Here is a 16,745-nt window from a genome sequence, read left to right as displayed (position 1 = left end):
AATTAAGAAGAATGAGAATGGATAGCTTACGGATAGCTTTCTCCATGTATTACAGACTGGTTTGTGTTCACATGGAGAAAAACTCTGCGGTCGAGAAAACTGAAACCATGTACCAGCTAGTGTCTTCTCGCCCTCGTCGTTTCCTAGCTACAGTGGTGAACAGCTGCCACTAGCACTACAGTGATACTCACACTGAAATCGAGCAGAAATCAAAGGAGGCAGAACTGAACTCAAACCAACTAACCAAATGTGAAAACTTACAGCAGTTCAAGTGCTGTCTTAATATTGAAAGAAAGTGTGTATGTCTGATCTGTATCTATAATGATCTAATAAACAGGTGTCCCTTTCTCACTCTTGTCTGTTATAATCAGATATAGTGAATAATTTATCAGGATAAAAATCATCTTCATCTCCGCTCTTGACCTTTATGTAATGTTCAAATCCACCCTTCCTTTCTCAGGCTTTTATTTTAAGACCTGTGCCATTAATCAGTTCTCACTCATCCCGGTTCCTCCCGCATCATATGATGCTGTATATCTGTCACAAAGAAAGTCCAAACTTCACCTATGATCAGCACAATCCTGACTCAATAAAAACAAAACCTTGGAATGGGAGAGAAAATGTATTAAACCAGTGCGGTTTCTTAGATATGCTTCAAATATCTTGTTCATAGTGAGTGCATATGGCCTTCAATCTAACAATACTAATAGTAATAATTTTATGATAATAAAAAAACCTTTAAGTTGCATTAATCAACGTGCATAATCAACGACTATTCTATTATTAGTCAAAAATTCATCAAATGGAGAGATGCATTTTAAAATGGTATCAGAGCTCTCTTTATATTTTGGATAGTTGTTCAATTATGTGATGTGATGCGCTCATAAACTGCTCATCAAACATACTCAAAAAGCATACATGGGTTCTGCAACAGATTTATGTGCTTCCTTGCTTGATAATCCTGTTTGTTTCTTTGCTGTTGTTGCCTCGCTGTGAAGTAGCAAACAAATCTGTTTATCAATCCCCATTACCAACGAAAAGATAAAAGATAAAAGTGAATTTATGTGTGTATCAGAACATACAAACAGATAGATTAACCTGCAGGAAGCCATCATGTGTGTGTGTGTGTGTGTGTGTGTGTGTGTGTGTGTGTGTGTGTGTGTGTGTGTGTGTGTGTGTGTTCCTATAAAAGAAAAAAATGACAATAAACCCCTAATCCACTGACATATTTATGGAGGCAGCTGACACAGTTTTCCCCGCACAGTCTTCCCAAAGATTTTGCAATGTTTTGAGGAGGCGTTTTAGGCAGCCAACTCTTAAGTATTTCACTCTTATAGAAACAGCTTCACATAATACCAATAACAAGTATGCTCTTAGTTATGTTTGACAGCCCATTATTTTTATATATAGCATTTATAAAACTGCACTTAAAAAAAATCTAAATTTGTAGAATGATAAATTTGCGATGGTCACAAATATGTGCAATATTTCAAGAGTTGTTATGAAAGGAACAAAATAAAAACAGTTGCAATAATACAGTTGATCACACAGATTGTAATTTACATCTATTCAATAACTATAAGAGAGAAAGCAGAAAAGAGGAAGTAGCAAACACATTTCCGCTTATTTATTTAAAAACGCTGAGCTGCAGTATACCTTGTGCACATGAACATGTCGTGCACAATTCAAAGGCCTTTACCCTTGTCGGTATCTTTGAAATTTTAAATTACTTATCTCTTCCCAGAGCAAAACCAGTCATTATTTTATCTTAAAGGTGCCCTCGAATGAAAAATTTAATTTATCTTGGCATAGTCAAATAACAAGAGTTCAGTACATGGAAATGACATACAGTGAGTTTCAAACTCCATTGTTTCCTCCTTCTTATATAAATCTCATTTGTTTAAAAGACCTCCGAAGAACAGGCTAATCTCAACATAACACTGACTGTTACGTAACAGTCGGGGTGTACGCCCCCCAATATTTGCATATGCCAGCTCATGTTCCCAACATTTTGAAAGGCATTAGACAAGGGCAGCCAGTATTAACATCTGGATCTGTGCACAGCTGAATCAACAGACTAAGCAAGCAAAGACAATAGCAAAAAATGGCAGATGGAGCAATAATAACTGACATGATTCATGATAACATGATATTTTTAGTGATATTTGTAAATTGTCTTTCTAAATGTTTCGTTAGCATGTTGCTAATGTACTGTTAAATGTGGTTAAAGTTACCATCGTTTATTACTGTATTCACGGAGACAAGAACCGTCGCTATTTTCATTATTAAACACTTGCAGTCTGTATAATTCATAAACACAACTTCATTCTTTATAAATCTCTCCAACAGTGTAGCATTAGCCGTTAGCCATGGATCACAGCCTCAAATTCATTCAGAATCAATGTAAACAATATAACAGTATACAATACTCACATAATCCGACGCATGCATGACGAACACTTTGTAAAGATCCATTTGAGGGTTATATTAGCTGTGTAAACTTTGTTTATGCACTGGGGCTCTGGAGCACGAGAATTAAAGGGCCAGTAGCCCTGAATCGGCTCATTTCTAATGATGCCCCAAAATAGGCAGTTAAAAAAAATGAATTAAAAAAAATCTATGGGGTATTTTGAGCTGAAACTTCACAGACACATTCAGGGGACACCTTAGACTTATATTACATCTTTTTTTAAAAAAAAGTTCTAGGGCACCTTTAAGTTTATTCATCTGCCTTATTTCTTCATGCAAATAAGATGGAGAGCTTTGATAATCTGAGTCATCATCTATCAATATCTCTGACAGATTGTTATGCAATGCTCTGCAATACAGCAACAATCCTAAACGTGTTCACAGACACTCTTACACTCACATGCACACTCAAACAAACATGTGAGAGGAGAAAAGACAAACATTGCATCACACACACAGATCCTCGAGTAAATCAAATTATGGTCCTTATAAAACTGGAAAGAAAAGTAAGATGCAGAGGTGTACTGTTTTATATCCTTGGTAAGAAGCACAAAATAAAATAAATTTTATTGTAGGTCTATAAAAATGTTGGCCAGTTCAGTCTTGTGATTTAATGCTATTTCCAAATGGTACCTGCTAGTTACGGTTTAAAGATTATTTATAACTTTGGTGCTTAAAAACAGGCAACAATACAGCATAGCCTCATCATTTTTAACATCAGGGAATATTAGATTTATAGAGACATGTTAAGGACTTTTCCCATCAGAGATACTGTCTGTTTGCAGGTTTCAAATGCCAGTAAAATTAAAATGAACTTTAGATGCACTACTCTTAAAACAGTTGTGTTGAAACTGAAATGATGGGACTGGAAACCGTGCACAATAACAGACTGAATGAATAGAAGCACTGAGTCACTATCGTGACCAGCACTGTCACATGCTTGAGTCACTGATGAAGTTCAGACTAAAGAAAGATCTGGTCACATTGATGATGGCAACAAAATCACTGATGTCATTGTTTAAAGTATTCACAAACAAGCACTGAATGATTGAGAAATGTTGAGAAAGAGAGATACTGGTACTGGTTCTGAAAAATAAACATATGATCTTTGCTTTTCAGCACTCTGTAAACAAATCTAAATGACATGCATTGAAGGTGGCCTCAGACTCTCTTATTAAAAATTACTATGGCAATGAAGTATATAACAGGCAACTAATACAGAATCTGCAATATCATATAATCCACAATATATTGGTGAGGCTATTTGTGGAAAGTGAGTGCTGTCACTTGTTAGAGCTAACTGAAATTGATTTATTCTTTCTTTCTTTCTTTCTTTCTTTCTTTCTTTCTTTCTTTCTTTCTTTCTTTCTTTCTTTCTTTCTTTCTTTCTTTCTTTCTTTCCTTCCTTCCTTCCTTCCTTCCTTCCTTCCTTCCTTCCTTCCCTTCCTTCCCTTCCTTCCCTTCCTTCCTTCCCTTCCTTCCTTCTCAATTGCCAAACAGTGGCCTAAGTTTTTGTTTATTGTATGTACAGTATCCCAGCTTTGGGTAACTTAAAGGGTTAGTTCACCCAAAAATGAAAATAATGTAATTTATTACTCATCTTCATTTTGTTCTACACCCGTAGGCAGGGGCATAGTTTGCAGGGGGGGTAACCCCCCCAATATTCAAATCCATCAATTACAACCCCCCCAATATTTCAACATGAAAATCACAGTAGATCTATACTAAAATATGTATAATTCATTTGTTTTGTAACAATAATTTTGTTTCTAATCAAATATGTTTGTCATAATAAATTAGTCAAAAAAATACCCGCCTTCCATTGAACCGATTGGTAACGCCCAACGTCACACTTTCACCAACACAACGCGAGTGGAGCTCTAATGTTTGAATGGAGAGCACGGGTAGCACCAAAAAATGAAGAGAACCGTTGCCCAGCCGACAATATTAAACTTCTGTTCAAAGAGGGACGTTAAAAAGAATAAAGCATAAACTGAGAAGGAGGTATGAAAACATTGTAATAGCTAGGTACACTCCACATATATTTTAGCTAGCTAATCCATTGCAATTTAGCCATAACTACCAGTGTAACTGTAACCAGTTACTAAAACAGCCATCTATTTTGTTACTTCAGTTTTCAATAGCGTCTGTAATTACCAATGACAAAAGTATTCACATCGGTGACTTTTAAACGAATTGGCTGAATGAACAATTTAAGTAGCTCACTCATTAAAATGTCAAATCGCTGCCACCTACTGGCGGTTTCAATATATAACATAATTTATTTCTTTTTAGAATCACTCCGTTGTGTTAGAATTTGATCAATGGTTATACATAAATTCCATAAAGTTATGATAGATAGATAGATAGATAGATAGATAGATATAGATAGATAGATAGATAGATAGATAGATAGATAGATAGATAGATAGATAGATAGATAGATAGATAGATAGATAGATAGATAGATAGATAGATAGATAGATAGATAGATAGATAGATAGATAGATAGAGAAGAAATAAATTATCCAACAACGCTACACATAAAACATTTTTTTTTTAAATAAAAAAAATAATAACAGGCAGCATACCAACGCTCAACCCCCCCAATGTTGAAACCAAATCTACGCCCTTGCCCGTAAGACCTTTGTTCATCTTCGGAACACAAATTAAGATGTTATTGATGAAATCCGATGGCTCAGTGAGGCCTCTATTGAGAGCAAAGCCATTCAAACTCTCAAGGTCCATAAAGGTACTGAAAACATATTTGAAACCGTTCATGTGAGTTCAGTGGTTCTATCTTAATATTAGGAAACGACAGGAATACTTTTTGGGCACAAAAAAAAAAAAAAAAAAATTTGTTTCAAATTAGTGATTAGGATCTCCTATCAAACGGCTAAACTGCTGAAATCACGTGACTTTAGTGCTCCGATTCATTGATTTGATTCGTAAAGCTCTGAAGCAGTGTTTTGAAATCGCCGAATATAGATATTTTTGAAAAGTCATTAATTTTTGTTTTTGGGCGCACAAAAAGTATTCTTGTCGTTTTCTAATATTAAGATAGAACCACTGAACTCACATGAACTGTTTCAAATATGTTTTTAGTAGGTCTTACAGGTGTAGAACGACCTGAGTGTGAGTAATAAATGCATTATTTTCATTTTGGGGTGAACTAACCCTTTAAGCCCTATTTGGACAGGAATAGTTTTCTAAATGAAATTTGAGTTAAAATTCTTATCACTCAACGTCTGTGATTTCATTTACCGATTTGGATGGGTCTACAATCTCTGTGTTTATTACAGAGGTGGGAGTGTGTGTTTTCTAGATGTGGGTGTTGCAGAAGGTCGGCTGCTGTGCTTGGTTGCATCAATGACGTATATGTCTTTTAATTAATTATTTGTTGATTTCTTAGAGGACTGCAGAGTTTGCCGAAAAAACAGTAGGTAAATTTGCTCTTGGTTGTGTCAGAAAAACACAGACTTGGCAGATTTGAACGGGATTAAAAAGAACGTCTAACAGGTTTCGTCCTGGAAAACCAGTCCTATCCGAATAGGGATTTAGTTTATATTTTTTTTATAGTCTAGATTTTTATATTTTAGCTCTAAATTAGAGAACGAGAGTTGATCTCAACCATATTGTTTATCATATACAGAATCTTGGATAAATATTAATATATAGTCTCACTCTAGTTTTAGATCACAGAAAATTTCAAAGTCTTGCAAATTATTTAAAGTAAAAAGCAAAAGTTCTGCTGCATAAATATTTCACCTTGATGTATTTTTTGGGGGGGAGGAAGTTAAGAAGACCTCAAACAGCTCGGCAGAAGCCTGAAATGATACTGCCGCATTTGTCTTCAGCTGTACTCTGATTCACAGTGACCCTACACAGTGTTCACCTCTACCTATACACTCAAAAGGGTAAGTTCAGTTCACATCACAAAATCTGTTCACTTGGATAAACCTGCACTGCCACCAAACACTTGAGTCACACAGATTACTGGTTTTAATAGATTAACATTATACTGATAAAATAACTTGCATAAATAAATAAATATGAATAAATAAAAAGGCACTTCCATATATATGAGTGAACTTGTATAAAAATACAAATGTACTGTACATAAAAAATATGTTATTATATTCTTAAATATAAATATAAACCCTTATATTAAGTGATAAATGACTTTAACAAAAAAAACTCATTTGATTTACAATGTACATGTCTTCATAACTGTCACGCAGCCAATGATCCTAATAATTTCATTAAAGGGGTCACATACACACAACTCCATACTGCTTTTCAACCATATTTCAGGTAAAATAAATCCATTTTTTAAGAGTATATTTTAGCCAAACTTCATTTAGTTAAAGTAAATGAGTAAATGTTTATCTCCATTTCCTGTAAAGTACTACTGCATATCAATGTACACTTGTTCCCTATGCCATTTATAGTGTCTTTTGGACTGAGTATACATGCTCCCTACGATTTGGAATCTCACTAAAGATGGTCAAACACCCTGTGAAGTCAACTTCATAAGATATATACTGGCTGAATGGAATATACCCTTTCTTTCACGATAGTAACATACTATTGTCACAGCTCATAACATGCCACATACTAATATGTGTTTGACTGTACGGCTGTTTGGGTGTGTGTCTACGATGAAGGAAGTCTGAGGGCACAAGTGGAAATGATGCACATTCTTTAGTTTTCCTGTTGTGACCTAACATTTGTGTGTGTGTGTATGTGATAAAATGTAAAGAATGTCAGAATATGTGTGTCAGAGCTTGTCCCTGGTGCTTTTAGAAGTGCATATGTTTGCAACATTAGTGTGTGTTTGGGAAGGAGAGGGTGTGTGTTCTCCTAAATAACCATAAGCTATTGAACTTGATTTTATGAAGTAGAAACACTCCTTAAGAAACAACAACAGACTAAATCCACACTCTGATGGTCATTACTGAGTCAGAAACGTGTGTCGAAGGCTGTATGTGTTTGTGGAAGAGAATGAACAAGACATGAATATCTTTTCCTGTTTTGGTCAAGAACAAACACACATGGCATTGTGTTTGTGTGGATGCCTAGGTCACAGTGTCAAGCACACGTCACTCACAGCATGACACATCTCAGCAGTGACCAGAGCTTCCTCTGCTTCCCTCACAAGCTGTTACTATGACAATGACAAACATTTGAGTTTGTATTTGAGCTGCTAGGGAAACTTTGTAGAAAGTCCCTTGGTTTTTGGTTCAAAAAGAAAGAAAAAGAAGGATACAAATGTGTATATATATATATATATATATATATATATCATATCTTGATGATGTAATTTGTTAAAATGACACCTGTCATCATTAGCTCCTGTGTGACTAACTCTTTCATAATAGCCCTGTGTAAGCGGCACTTCATTAACAGATTCCGTTTGACCAATCATGAAAGGATCAGATGGCCAACTGATTGTTTGTAACTAGTAGAGAACAATGAGCATCCTGTTTTACACACACAGCTTGCCTTTTCCAGTCATGTCTACAACAAGTAGACTGAAAAAGTGATTGTGAAGAATGATAAATATAACTGCCATCAGTCTGCTCTCTTTATCGTTCAACATTAACAAGGCAAGTCTGAACACAGTACAAAAAAAATAAACATATTACTGCATGTAAATTACTAAAATTACAACACATGAAAACAAGGCCCACTTGCACCTAGGATTAACACTAACATTAGCTTTTTAAATCTGGATAGTATTTTGATATTTTAAGCCGGATTACATTTACACCTTGCATTAGGTTTCATTAGTTAAGTACATGCCCTTTTCAAAATGGTTTTATTATTTCGCAGAAAAACACATCTACTGCATGTCACAAATATTCCCACAGTCAAGGATGCTAATAGGGACTAGAAGTGAAGGGGAGAAAAGGTTTAGGCATCCTTGAGAAAAAAAAAAAAAAAAAAAAAAAAAAAAAAAAAAAAGGGAGAAAGACATGAGAGAGGATTTGAGGAGAGAAATGAGAGAATTAAAGTGTCATGCAGTTAAATAATTAATGAGATACTGTTCATTAAATCAAGTTACCACAGCACAAGACAGTGTCCCTTTTCGTGTTAGCAGAGCAGAATACGAAATAATAATAATAATAATAATAATAATAATAATAACCTTCCAAACAGAGCATGGTTAAACTAAAGCTCTTATAATAAAGACTAAAGTTTTTGTAATATCAATGTCACACTGATACTACAAAGCAAATGTTTCACAATAGAATCTAAATGCATCTCGGATTGTAATTTACTGATCAGTTTTAGTAGCTCAAACAGTACAGCATGCTGCTAACAGCAACAAGGTCAAGGGTTTGACTATCACAATCCTAGAAAAAGTATTTTGAATGCACTGTACACTACCGTTCAAAAATGTTTTTGAAAGAAGTTTCTTATGCTCACTAAGGTGCATATATTTGATCAAAAATACAGTGAAAGCAGTAACATTGTGAAATATATTATGATTTAAAATAACAGTTTTTTTATTTTAATATATTTAAAAATGTTTTTTTTTTTTTCTCCAGCAGCTATTATTCCAGTGTTATGTTCAGTGTCACACGATCCTTTAAAAATCATTCTAGAATGCTGATTTGCTGCTCAAGAAACATTTCTTATTATTATCAATGTTCAAAATGGTTGTGCGGCTTAATATTTGGAAACTGTGATACTTTTTTGGGGGAATTTTTTGATAAATAGAAAGTTCATTTATTTGAAATAGAAAACTTTTATAGTATGTAATTAATTCTTCACTGTCACTTTTGATTATTTAATGCATCCTTGCTGAATAAAAGTACTGACCCCAAACTTTTGAACAGTGGTGTAAGTCACTTTGAATAAAAGTCTCTGCCAAATGCATAAAAATGTAATTCAGCCATCGGAAATGTATATTGGTACCATGTGTAAGGGCTCTAAGTGGAGCGGGACGCCTGACCAATCAAAAGCTTCAGAGCCACAGTAAAAATTTCAGGACCGGTGCGGGTCATAGTGAGAGGTTGAGCTCTGACTGACAGAAGCAGTGCTGAAAGCAGACATGCAGAGAAGGGGATGAGAGAGTTTTGCCAGCAGGAGGAGAAATAATGTGACGGGAGAGAAATGAAGGCCGTTAACATTCCACAGGTAAAGTCCCCTACTGAATAAACACAGAGAGTCTGTCCTGTCATAACTCACACGAGAGAAAAGTCACAAAGCGTTTAAGACAGACGTTTTGCAAGTGAAATGAGAATGTCTTATCTAGTCTCTCTTTTTGAGGATCTGGTTATTAATTTTCATTCATACCTTCCCCTATTCAGACCGTGATTGACCGTATATATTGTCACAGCTATGGCGGTATCACATTATGCCGCGGAGACTGTTGTTCTTACTCACTGGCTTCCTGTCTGTCTCTTTTGTTTTATTCTGGTACAACAGGCTAAAATTAAGGATTAGTTGTTAGACAAGAGCAAGTCATATCTGGACAGGCATGGAACCTAGTTGAAAACATGAAATCATGCAAGGAAAGGAGTACTGCAGTGTGATTAATTTCAGCACGGCTTTTACCAAGCATTCTAACATTCCCAAAAAGCCCGGTTCCAGGCAATGGCCAGTGTGGGGCCCCTAGTGCAGTGAACCCTGGTAATCCCTGTGCACTCAAGGCCCACTTCCTTCCCTTCAGCTGCAGCCTCACTCCCTGCCCTGTCTCAGGCTATTAATAAAGCAACAATGATCCATGAATACAGTCCTGCATGGAATTCCCTGCAATGGTGGACAGACTGGTTTGCATTTTAGGTATATCGAAGTCAGTCATAAACATATGTAGAAAGCATTGGTGTGCTTTCATGTCACTCTAATTTGACACAGACTTGCACATGCACATACTGGTACTGTATATAAGGAGGCTATGGTAATATTGCTAAATAGTCAATATTAAAATTTTGTACCATTTCATCCAAAAAATAGGGTTAGAGTTAAAAATAAAACAATAAAAACTAAAAATCAATTATAAACATTATAAAGTACAGCATTAAAACTGGATATTCATTTTTGGAATATCCATTTTTGAGCGTTAGATGACAGAGAAGTTAAGCTAAATGTAAAAATAGGAGAAATGAAAATGAACAAATTAAAGACACATTATGGCCATATTCCAGGATGACAATGTCAAGATTCAACAGGCTCAAATTGTGAAAGAATGTTTGGGAGAGAGCATGAAGAATCATTTTCACACATGAATTGGCACCTCAAACTCCTGAACTTAGTTTCATTGAAAGTCTTTGGGATGTGCTGGAAAAGACTTTACAGAGTGCTCACCTCTTGCATTGTCAATACAGGATCTTGACCAAAAATTGATGTACCTCTAGAAATAAATGTTGTGACGTTATTTCCAAAAAAAGGTGCATCAATTTTTGGTCAAGGTCTTGTATTGACAATGCAAGAGGTGAGCACTCTATAAAGTCTCCTTCAGCACATCCCAAAGACTTACAGTGAGGTTAAGGTCAGGACTCAGAGGTGCCAATTCAAGTGTAAAAAATGGTTCTTCATGCTCTCTTCATACCATTCTTTCACAATTTTAACCTTTGTCATCCTGGAATATGACCACGATGTGTCTTCCGACATGGCTGTTAAAGAAATGAAAAGCTATACGCTCCATCTGTTTGGGTTAAAAGAACCGTTGCCAAACATAAAATATGCAAGAAACATAATAATCACTGTAAAAATGATCCATTCACAGATTCTTAAGTGTTTGCCTATAAAAATCCAAACAGCGACTTTTTTGGCCAGGCAGTGCATTTAGTATGCAGATTCAGACATTGTGCATTGCTATTAGTGTGAATATTTAAAATAAATAACAGGATACAAAAATTTTTTTTTTAAAAAAATCAGGCCCTAAAATAAAATAAAATCAGCATAGAAATTAGGCTTTTTTTTTTAAATAAATAAATTCATAAATCTTATAAATTATATTTAGTGAATACATGATTTTAAATTTGATGCAGGCTATCCAATTCTGAACTGCTCTCTGCTATTGGACATGGACTTTCTACACCAACCAGAGACAAGTTTAGCAACACCATATAGTTTTGGGCCAACCCTGGATCAGAACAAAACTTTGAGAAGCAGAGTTCTGCTGCTATCAGATTTTCAACCAGAATGAGAAAGGTAACTTTTACAACAATGCAAGAAGAGCGTGCAGATGAAACACTGAATACAGCATGGCTCCGTTCCACAAGTGCAAAATGTTAAAGCACTTACTCTTGTTTCTAGTAAGTTCTGGTAAGTTTTCACCTGTCCACATATACATAGATACACACTGTCAGTGATCCACAAACAGCAGCAGGAGAGAGAAAAATCAATCCCTTACCTTTCGAACACTCCAACAGTCCAAAAACACCTCACACCATCACTTCATCAGCACATGAGCCATTGGTCACACATTCCACTGTCCAGTTACAATCCAGCTACATTCAAACTCTCTTTTTCCTTTTTCTTCATTCACACACTCTCTTTCTAGCGGGAATAGCAGCTTTGTGTGTGTGTGTGAGAGAGTGTGAGTGTGCTAGCGCTAGACTCCGACAGGGGCATTCACTGCAAACAGAGTTCAGACCCTCCCCTTTACACAAGATCTAAGCCATGCGAGCAAAGAGAGAGAGAGAGAGAGAGAGAATGTGTTTAGGTATGTTATGTGTGAGAGAGAGAGCAAGAGGAAAAGGATTGTCTTTTCTTCATAGAGAACAATAACAGAACTAATATACAAACAAAAAACACAAGGCAGCATTTCCAGGAAAAAAACTTTCCCAGTGCACTTTGTCATTAGGTATGACTGTGTAAATATATGTCTGTTTGAAAGAAAAGGAACTTATATTCACGTTTTACATTGCTCTTCTCACTTTATAAATGACGCACACACACACGCGCACATGCGGCTGTGTAAGGGAATGCCGTTGTTCATTGACGCCCTCAGGGCAGAGGGAGGGTGGGGTCAAGAGCAGGGAAAGCAAAATTCCAGACGGATACTAGACCAATCAGACGTCAGGCTGTGGTCAAGAAAGCAAAGACATTAGGATTGGGTTCTACTACAGCTGAGAAGCAGCACACTACACAAAGAACAGAACAGAAGCCAACCTCTCATTAAAATATCATTACATGCTCACACAACTTAGAAGAAACCAATCTGTGGAGAACTGTAGACAAAAGTAAGTCCAAGCAGGGATGTCTTTCCTCATAACTTTTTTTTTTTTCTTTTCCAAAATTTTATTTTTAGACTAACAATGGGTGTAAAATCTATGAAATAAGATAAGTCCACTCTGTTCCCATCCATCCAGCACCAACAAAAGGTACAAAAATGGCTGTGCTATGTATCCAAAATATTATTTTGAAAGAAAAAGAAACCAGAGAAAAGAGAAAGCATGCAGGCAATTTTTGATTGAATGACTATGCATTAGCTTTTACGTAAATGTATTAATATTTATGTATATAAGCCATTCCACAAACACTTTTAATCACTTTTCTATATTACTTCTGTATATTTTATGAAATTATACATGCATCTATTTAATTTGCAACTTTTTCATTCAAATTTAAATTTATCTATATTTTCAATTTATTTCAGACTATTTCTTTATGCATCTACAACAGAGGTTCCCAACCACATTCCTGGATGCCCCCCAACACTGCATGTTTTCCATGTCTCCTTAATCAAACACACCTGATTTCGATGACCAGCTCATTAGTAGAGACTCCAAGACCTGAAATGGGTGTATCAGACAAAGGAGAGATACAAAATATGCAGTGTTGGGGAGGCTCCAGGAATGTGGTTGGGGACCACTGATCTACAATGACAATAAAGAGCTTGTCACGATCACCAGCTGGAGTGCCCTTGATAGCCACCAGGAGGGCACTCTACCCCAGACTACTGCCACTCAATCAATGACTATATTTCCCATAATCCATTGCCCGGAATCATTATGCCTGATTAGAATTAACTGTTGCTCATTGGCTTGTTAGTCTCTGCCTATATAAGCCTGATTCATTCTGTCAATCATTGCGAAGTCTTGTATGTGTCAGCACTGCATTTCTGAGCGCTCATTTGGTTTCCTGTTCTTTGGTTTTAACCCTGTTTGCCTGTCTCTCATGGATTTCTCAGTTTGCCTGTGTTCCTGTGCCCTGTTATCATTTGGACTGTTTACCCTGCGTTTATGATCTTTTGCCTGTTTTGGATTATGTCTTTGGATTACCCTTCAATAAACTACTGCATTTGGATCCTCAGCCATCATATCTCGGAGCAGTACATGACAGGGCTAGACTTACTAGAGAAAGGAACAAAAGACATGAGTGACAAATGTATATAAACCTCTAATGGCATTGAGGTAATGGAACCAAAACTAATGAATATCAAATGTTTGCCAACTGCAGCAGACAGAGTTAACACTATCCTGATAAGGTGGTAGATCTTCTAAAACAGATTTTAAGCATAGTAACTGCACTTCATTTACTTTGAGTAAAAGCTAGTTTTACAGTGGATCAAAGTGCCACATTTAGGCTAAGCACAAATTAAGCTGTTACAGTCCAGAAACACAATAAAAAATGGTCAAGATTTCATTGTTTATTGCAATCTGCTGAAAATCACTCTCTTGCTTAAGTAATAAAAATGTGACTTGACCAAGACTGCAAGACACTTAATAACACAGGCAAGTTTTACAGAAACATGTTTTTATGTTTTATTTATTGACATTAATATTATTATTATTGTTAATTATGCATATTTTTTAATGAGGAAAAAATGGACTTCACCTTTAAAGTCCTGATCTCCATTTCAGTTCAGAGGCCATTCACACTGAAACTAAAGAAATCTGACAACTTTCACACATCACATAGATGACACACAAAAGCAAGAACTCTGTATCATTCCTTCAGCTAAAGTCTTCTCATGCACAAGAGCTGAAATGCAGGTTTCGGAGAAAACTTTCACAGACCTGCAGAGGAAGAATGTCAAAAGCTGTCACCATGGAGACAAAGCCTTCACTGTGCATGACCCATGGGAAGTCCGGGATGAGTCCGTGTGAGAAAGGCCAGTGGTCCTCATGAGCGCCTGTTCTGAAAGCTGAAAAATGGCAGAGCACCTGCATTCTCGCCTGGAACTGAACAAGTGCAACATTCCAGAGTCTGAAAAGGCTGCTACATTTTACCACCTGGGAGACAGAAAAGCCCTCCAAGCGGAGGAGTTCTGGATTAAACCTCCTTAGAATGGCTCAGAATGGGTCCCGCATTCTCCACCAAGGCTCATGATACATGCTTGACATGTTGCACAAAATGGAATTCCACACTGGATCTATGAAAGGACTTATTAGCATATGGAGAGCAGTGCTGGTGCCACATTACACTAGACTGTAAAAAAAAAAAAAAAAAAAACTGGCAAAAATACTGATTTAGAAAATAATTTTAATAATTTTAATTTGACAAACAAAATTATGAGTTTTTTTGAGCTCACATTATATATACAATGAACTAGACAGTTTATAACATAACATAAAATAGGGACAGTTATTTCAGACAATTGCAACTTTCTATCTCACAATATGTCCTTCTTATTTAACTTTATATTACAATTACTTCCTTTATTATTTTACTGAGTCAGAAACAGACTTTAATATTGAACTTCACTAACTCAGCTCTCACAGATCTCCATCTACCTCAGCTCTGCATTTTCATATACCAAACAAAAAAGGAAAACAGGCCAGACGAACCGAATGATGGATTAGAGTCTGTGCGCTTGCTGTTACCAAGTGATTAGCTCTTCATCTGGGAAGCGCTTAGCAGTCATACATGTTCCTTTCACCAGCATCCAAATCGACGCTTACTCCTTTCAACAGTGCTTAGACTGCTAAACAAAAGTGTCTTCGCAGGCCTTTTGTTCTCAACATGTACAATGGATTGGAATTTGTAGAGTCCCTTGCAGCGATGCTATTTCAAAACACATGCACCCAAAGCTACAGAGCTCAACATGTAAAGCCCTATTTTGACAAAACTAGTTTTCTTGGAGGATGATAGGTAAATTTGTGTTTCATAAACACATGTTGCCATTATAATCATTTGAGCACTGCGTTTTTGCACAAAACCTCAAAGAAATTATACAGCACATTATATACAGTTTTTTTGCTAACTCTGGATTCCTGAGAACTCTAATCCCATCCGGATAGGAAAGCCTGTGAGAGTCTTTTTATTTGTATTATTTTTAATGTTTTTGATAGAAATCTCATTAGAAAGTAACTCACCAAAGATGCATTTATTTGATAAAATGAATATTGTTAATATTGTGAAATATTATTACAATTTCAATTAACTGTTTTCTGTTTCAATACTGTCAAAATTTTTAAATGGGAAAACATGCATTTTTTCAGGATTTTTTGATTAAGAGAATGTTCGAAAGAACAGCATTTATTTGAAACAGAAATATTTTATAAAATTATAAATGCCTTTACTGTCACTTTTGATTAATGTCCTTGACAACATATTTGGGTGAATTCTTCATGTCAGAATATATGAAACAGCCATTACAGTACAACACAGACAAATTCATCCAGAGACACAGATGGTAATACTGTAAAAGCTATAGCTTGTCATTTCAATGGGTTTAGGCCATACAGTTTTGGATTTAGTTTTATTTACCACTTTAACAGAAATGTATGTGAAAGAAATAGCAATTTTTTCCTCAATGTTACTTTGTACAAGGCAGGAAGCATCTGACAGCCCCATCTACTATGAACTTCTCCACACACAAAAACACACACTCACGCAGCAGGGCTCCCATCACCAACAAACAAACTGAAACTCTACATACAGTAAGTGCTCAGATCAGAGAGCGTCTTCAGAAAACAGACTAGAACTACAAGCTCTACAGAAACCCCTGAGACATTTAAAAGCCAGAGATTGATACAATCCTCCATTGTTTTGTAACTAAAACAATTTCTCTGCGACAAACTTCTTGTCTGTTCAAATTCACTTCAACGATACATTACTGCTTCCACCACTCGTTCAAGTTCTTTCAAATATGAAACATTGACTCACTTTAACTTGTACAATCTATATTTAGTTGAATTCAAATGTAAGTCATACCTTTTATATATTTGTAAAATTATAAAATGTGACAACAGTTTTCTTTTTAAAATCAATTAAGGCAACACTTTACATCCCATTCACAGTCTATTTACCATTTTCTTATGTTTTTGTCCTATGTATGGTATTTTACTTTATTTTCATGCAACATGTACATG

At 35.8% G+C, this 16,745-nt stretch overlaps 2 protein-coding genes across 2 annotated transcripts in view; both read right to left on the bottom strand.

The window, feature by feature from the left end:
* The window catches only part of dab2ipb (DAB2 interacting protein b), a 115,728-nt gene extending 103,766 nt beyond the window's left edge, over positions 1–11,962 (bottom strand). Inside the window, exon 1 of the mRNA XM_067405549.1 lies at positions 11,837–11,962. The gene's annotated coding sequence lies outside the window, so the exon portion shown is untranslated. The remainder of the gene's footprint in view (positions 1–11,836) is intronic.
* The window catches only part of si:dkeyp-72a4.1 (uncharacterized protein LOC100148058 homolog), a 47,196-nt gene continuing 39,858 nt past the window's right edge, over positions 9,408–16,745 (bottom strand). Inside the window, 3 exon segments of the mRNA XM_067408203.1 lie at positions 9,408–9,517; positions 13,181–13,220; positions 14,448–14,612. Coding sequence (XP_067264304.1) covers positions 9,408–9,517; positions 13,181–13,220; positions 14,448–14,612 — 315 coding nt within the window.

This window comes from Chanodichthys erythropterus, chromosome 13 (assembly GCF_024489055.1).
Source record: "Chanodichthys erythropterus isolate Z2021 chromosome 13, ASM2448905v1, whole genome shotgun sequence".
Classification (NCBI taxonomy): domain Eukaryota; kingdom Metazoa; phylum Chordata; class Actinopteri; order Cypriniformes; family Xenocyprididae; genus Chanodichthys; species Chanodichthys erythropterus.
Note: the sequence above shows the minus strand (reverse complement) of the source record. Positions and strands in the feature narration are given on the sequence as shown.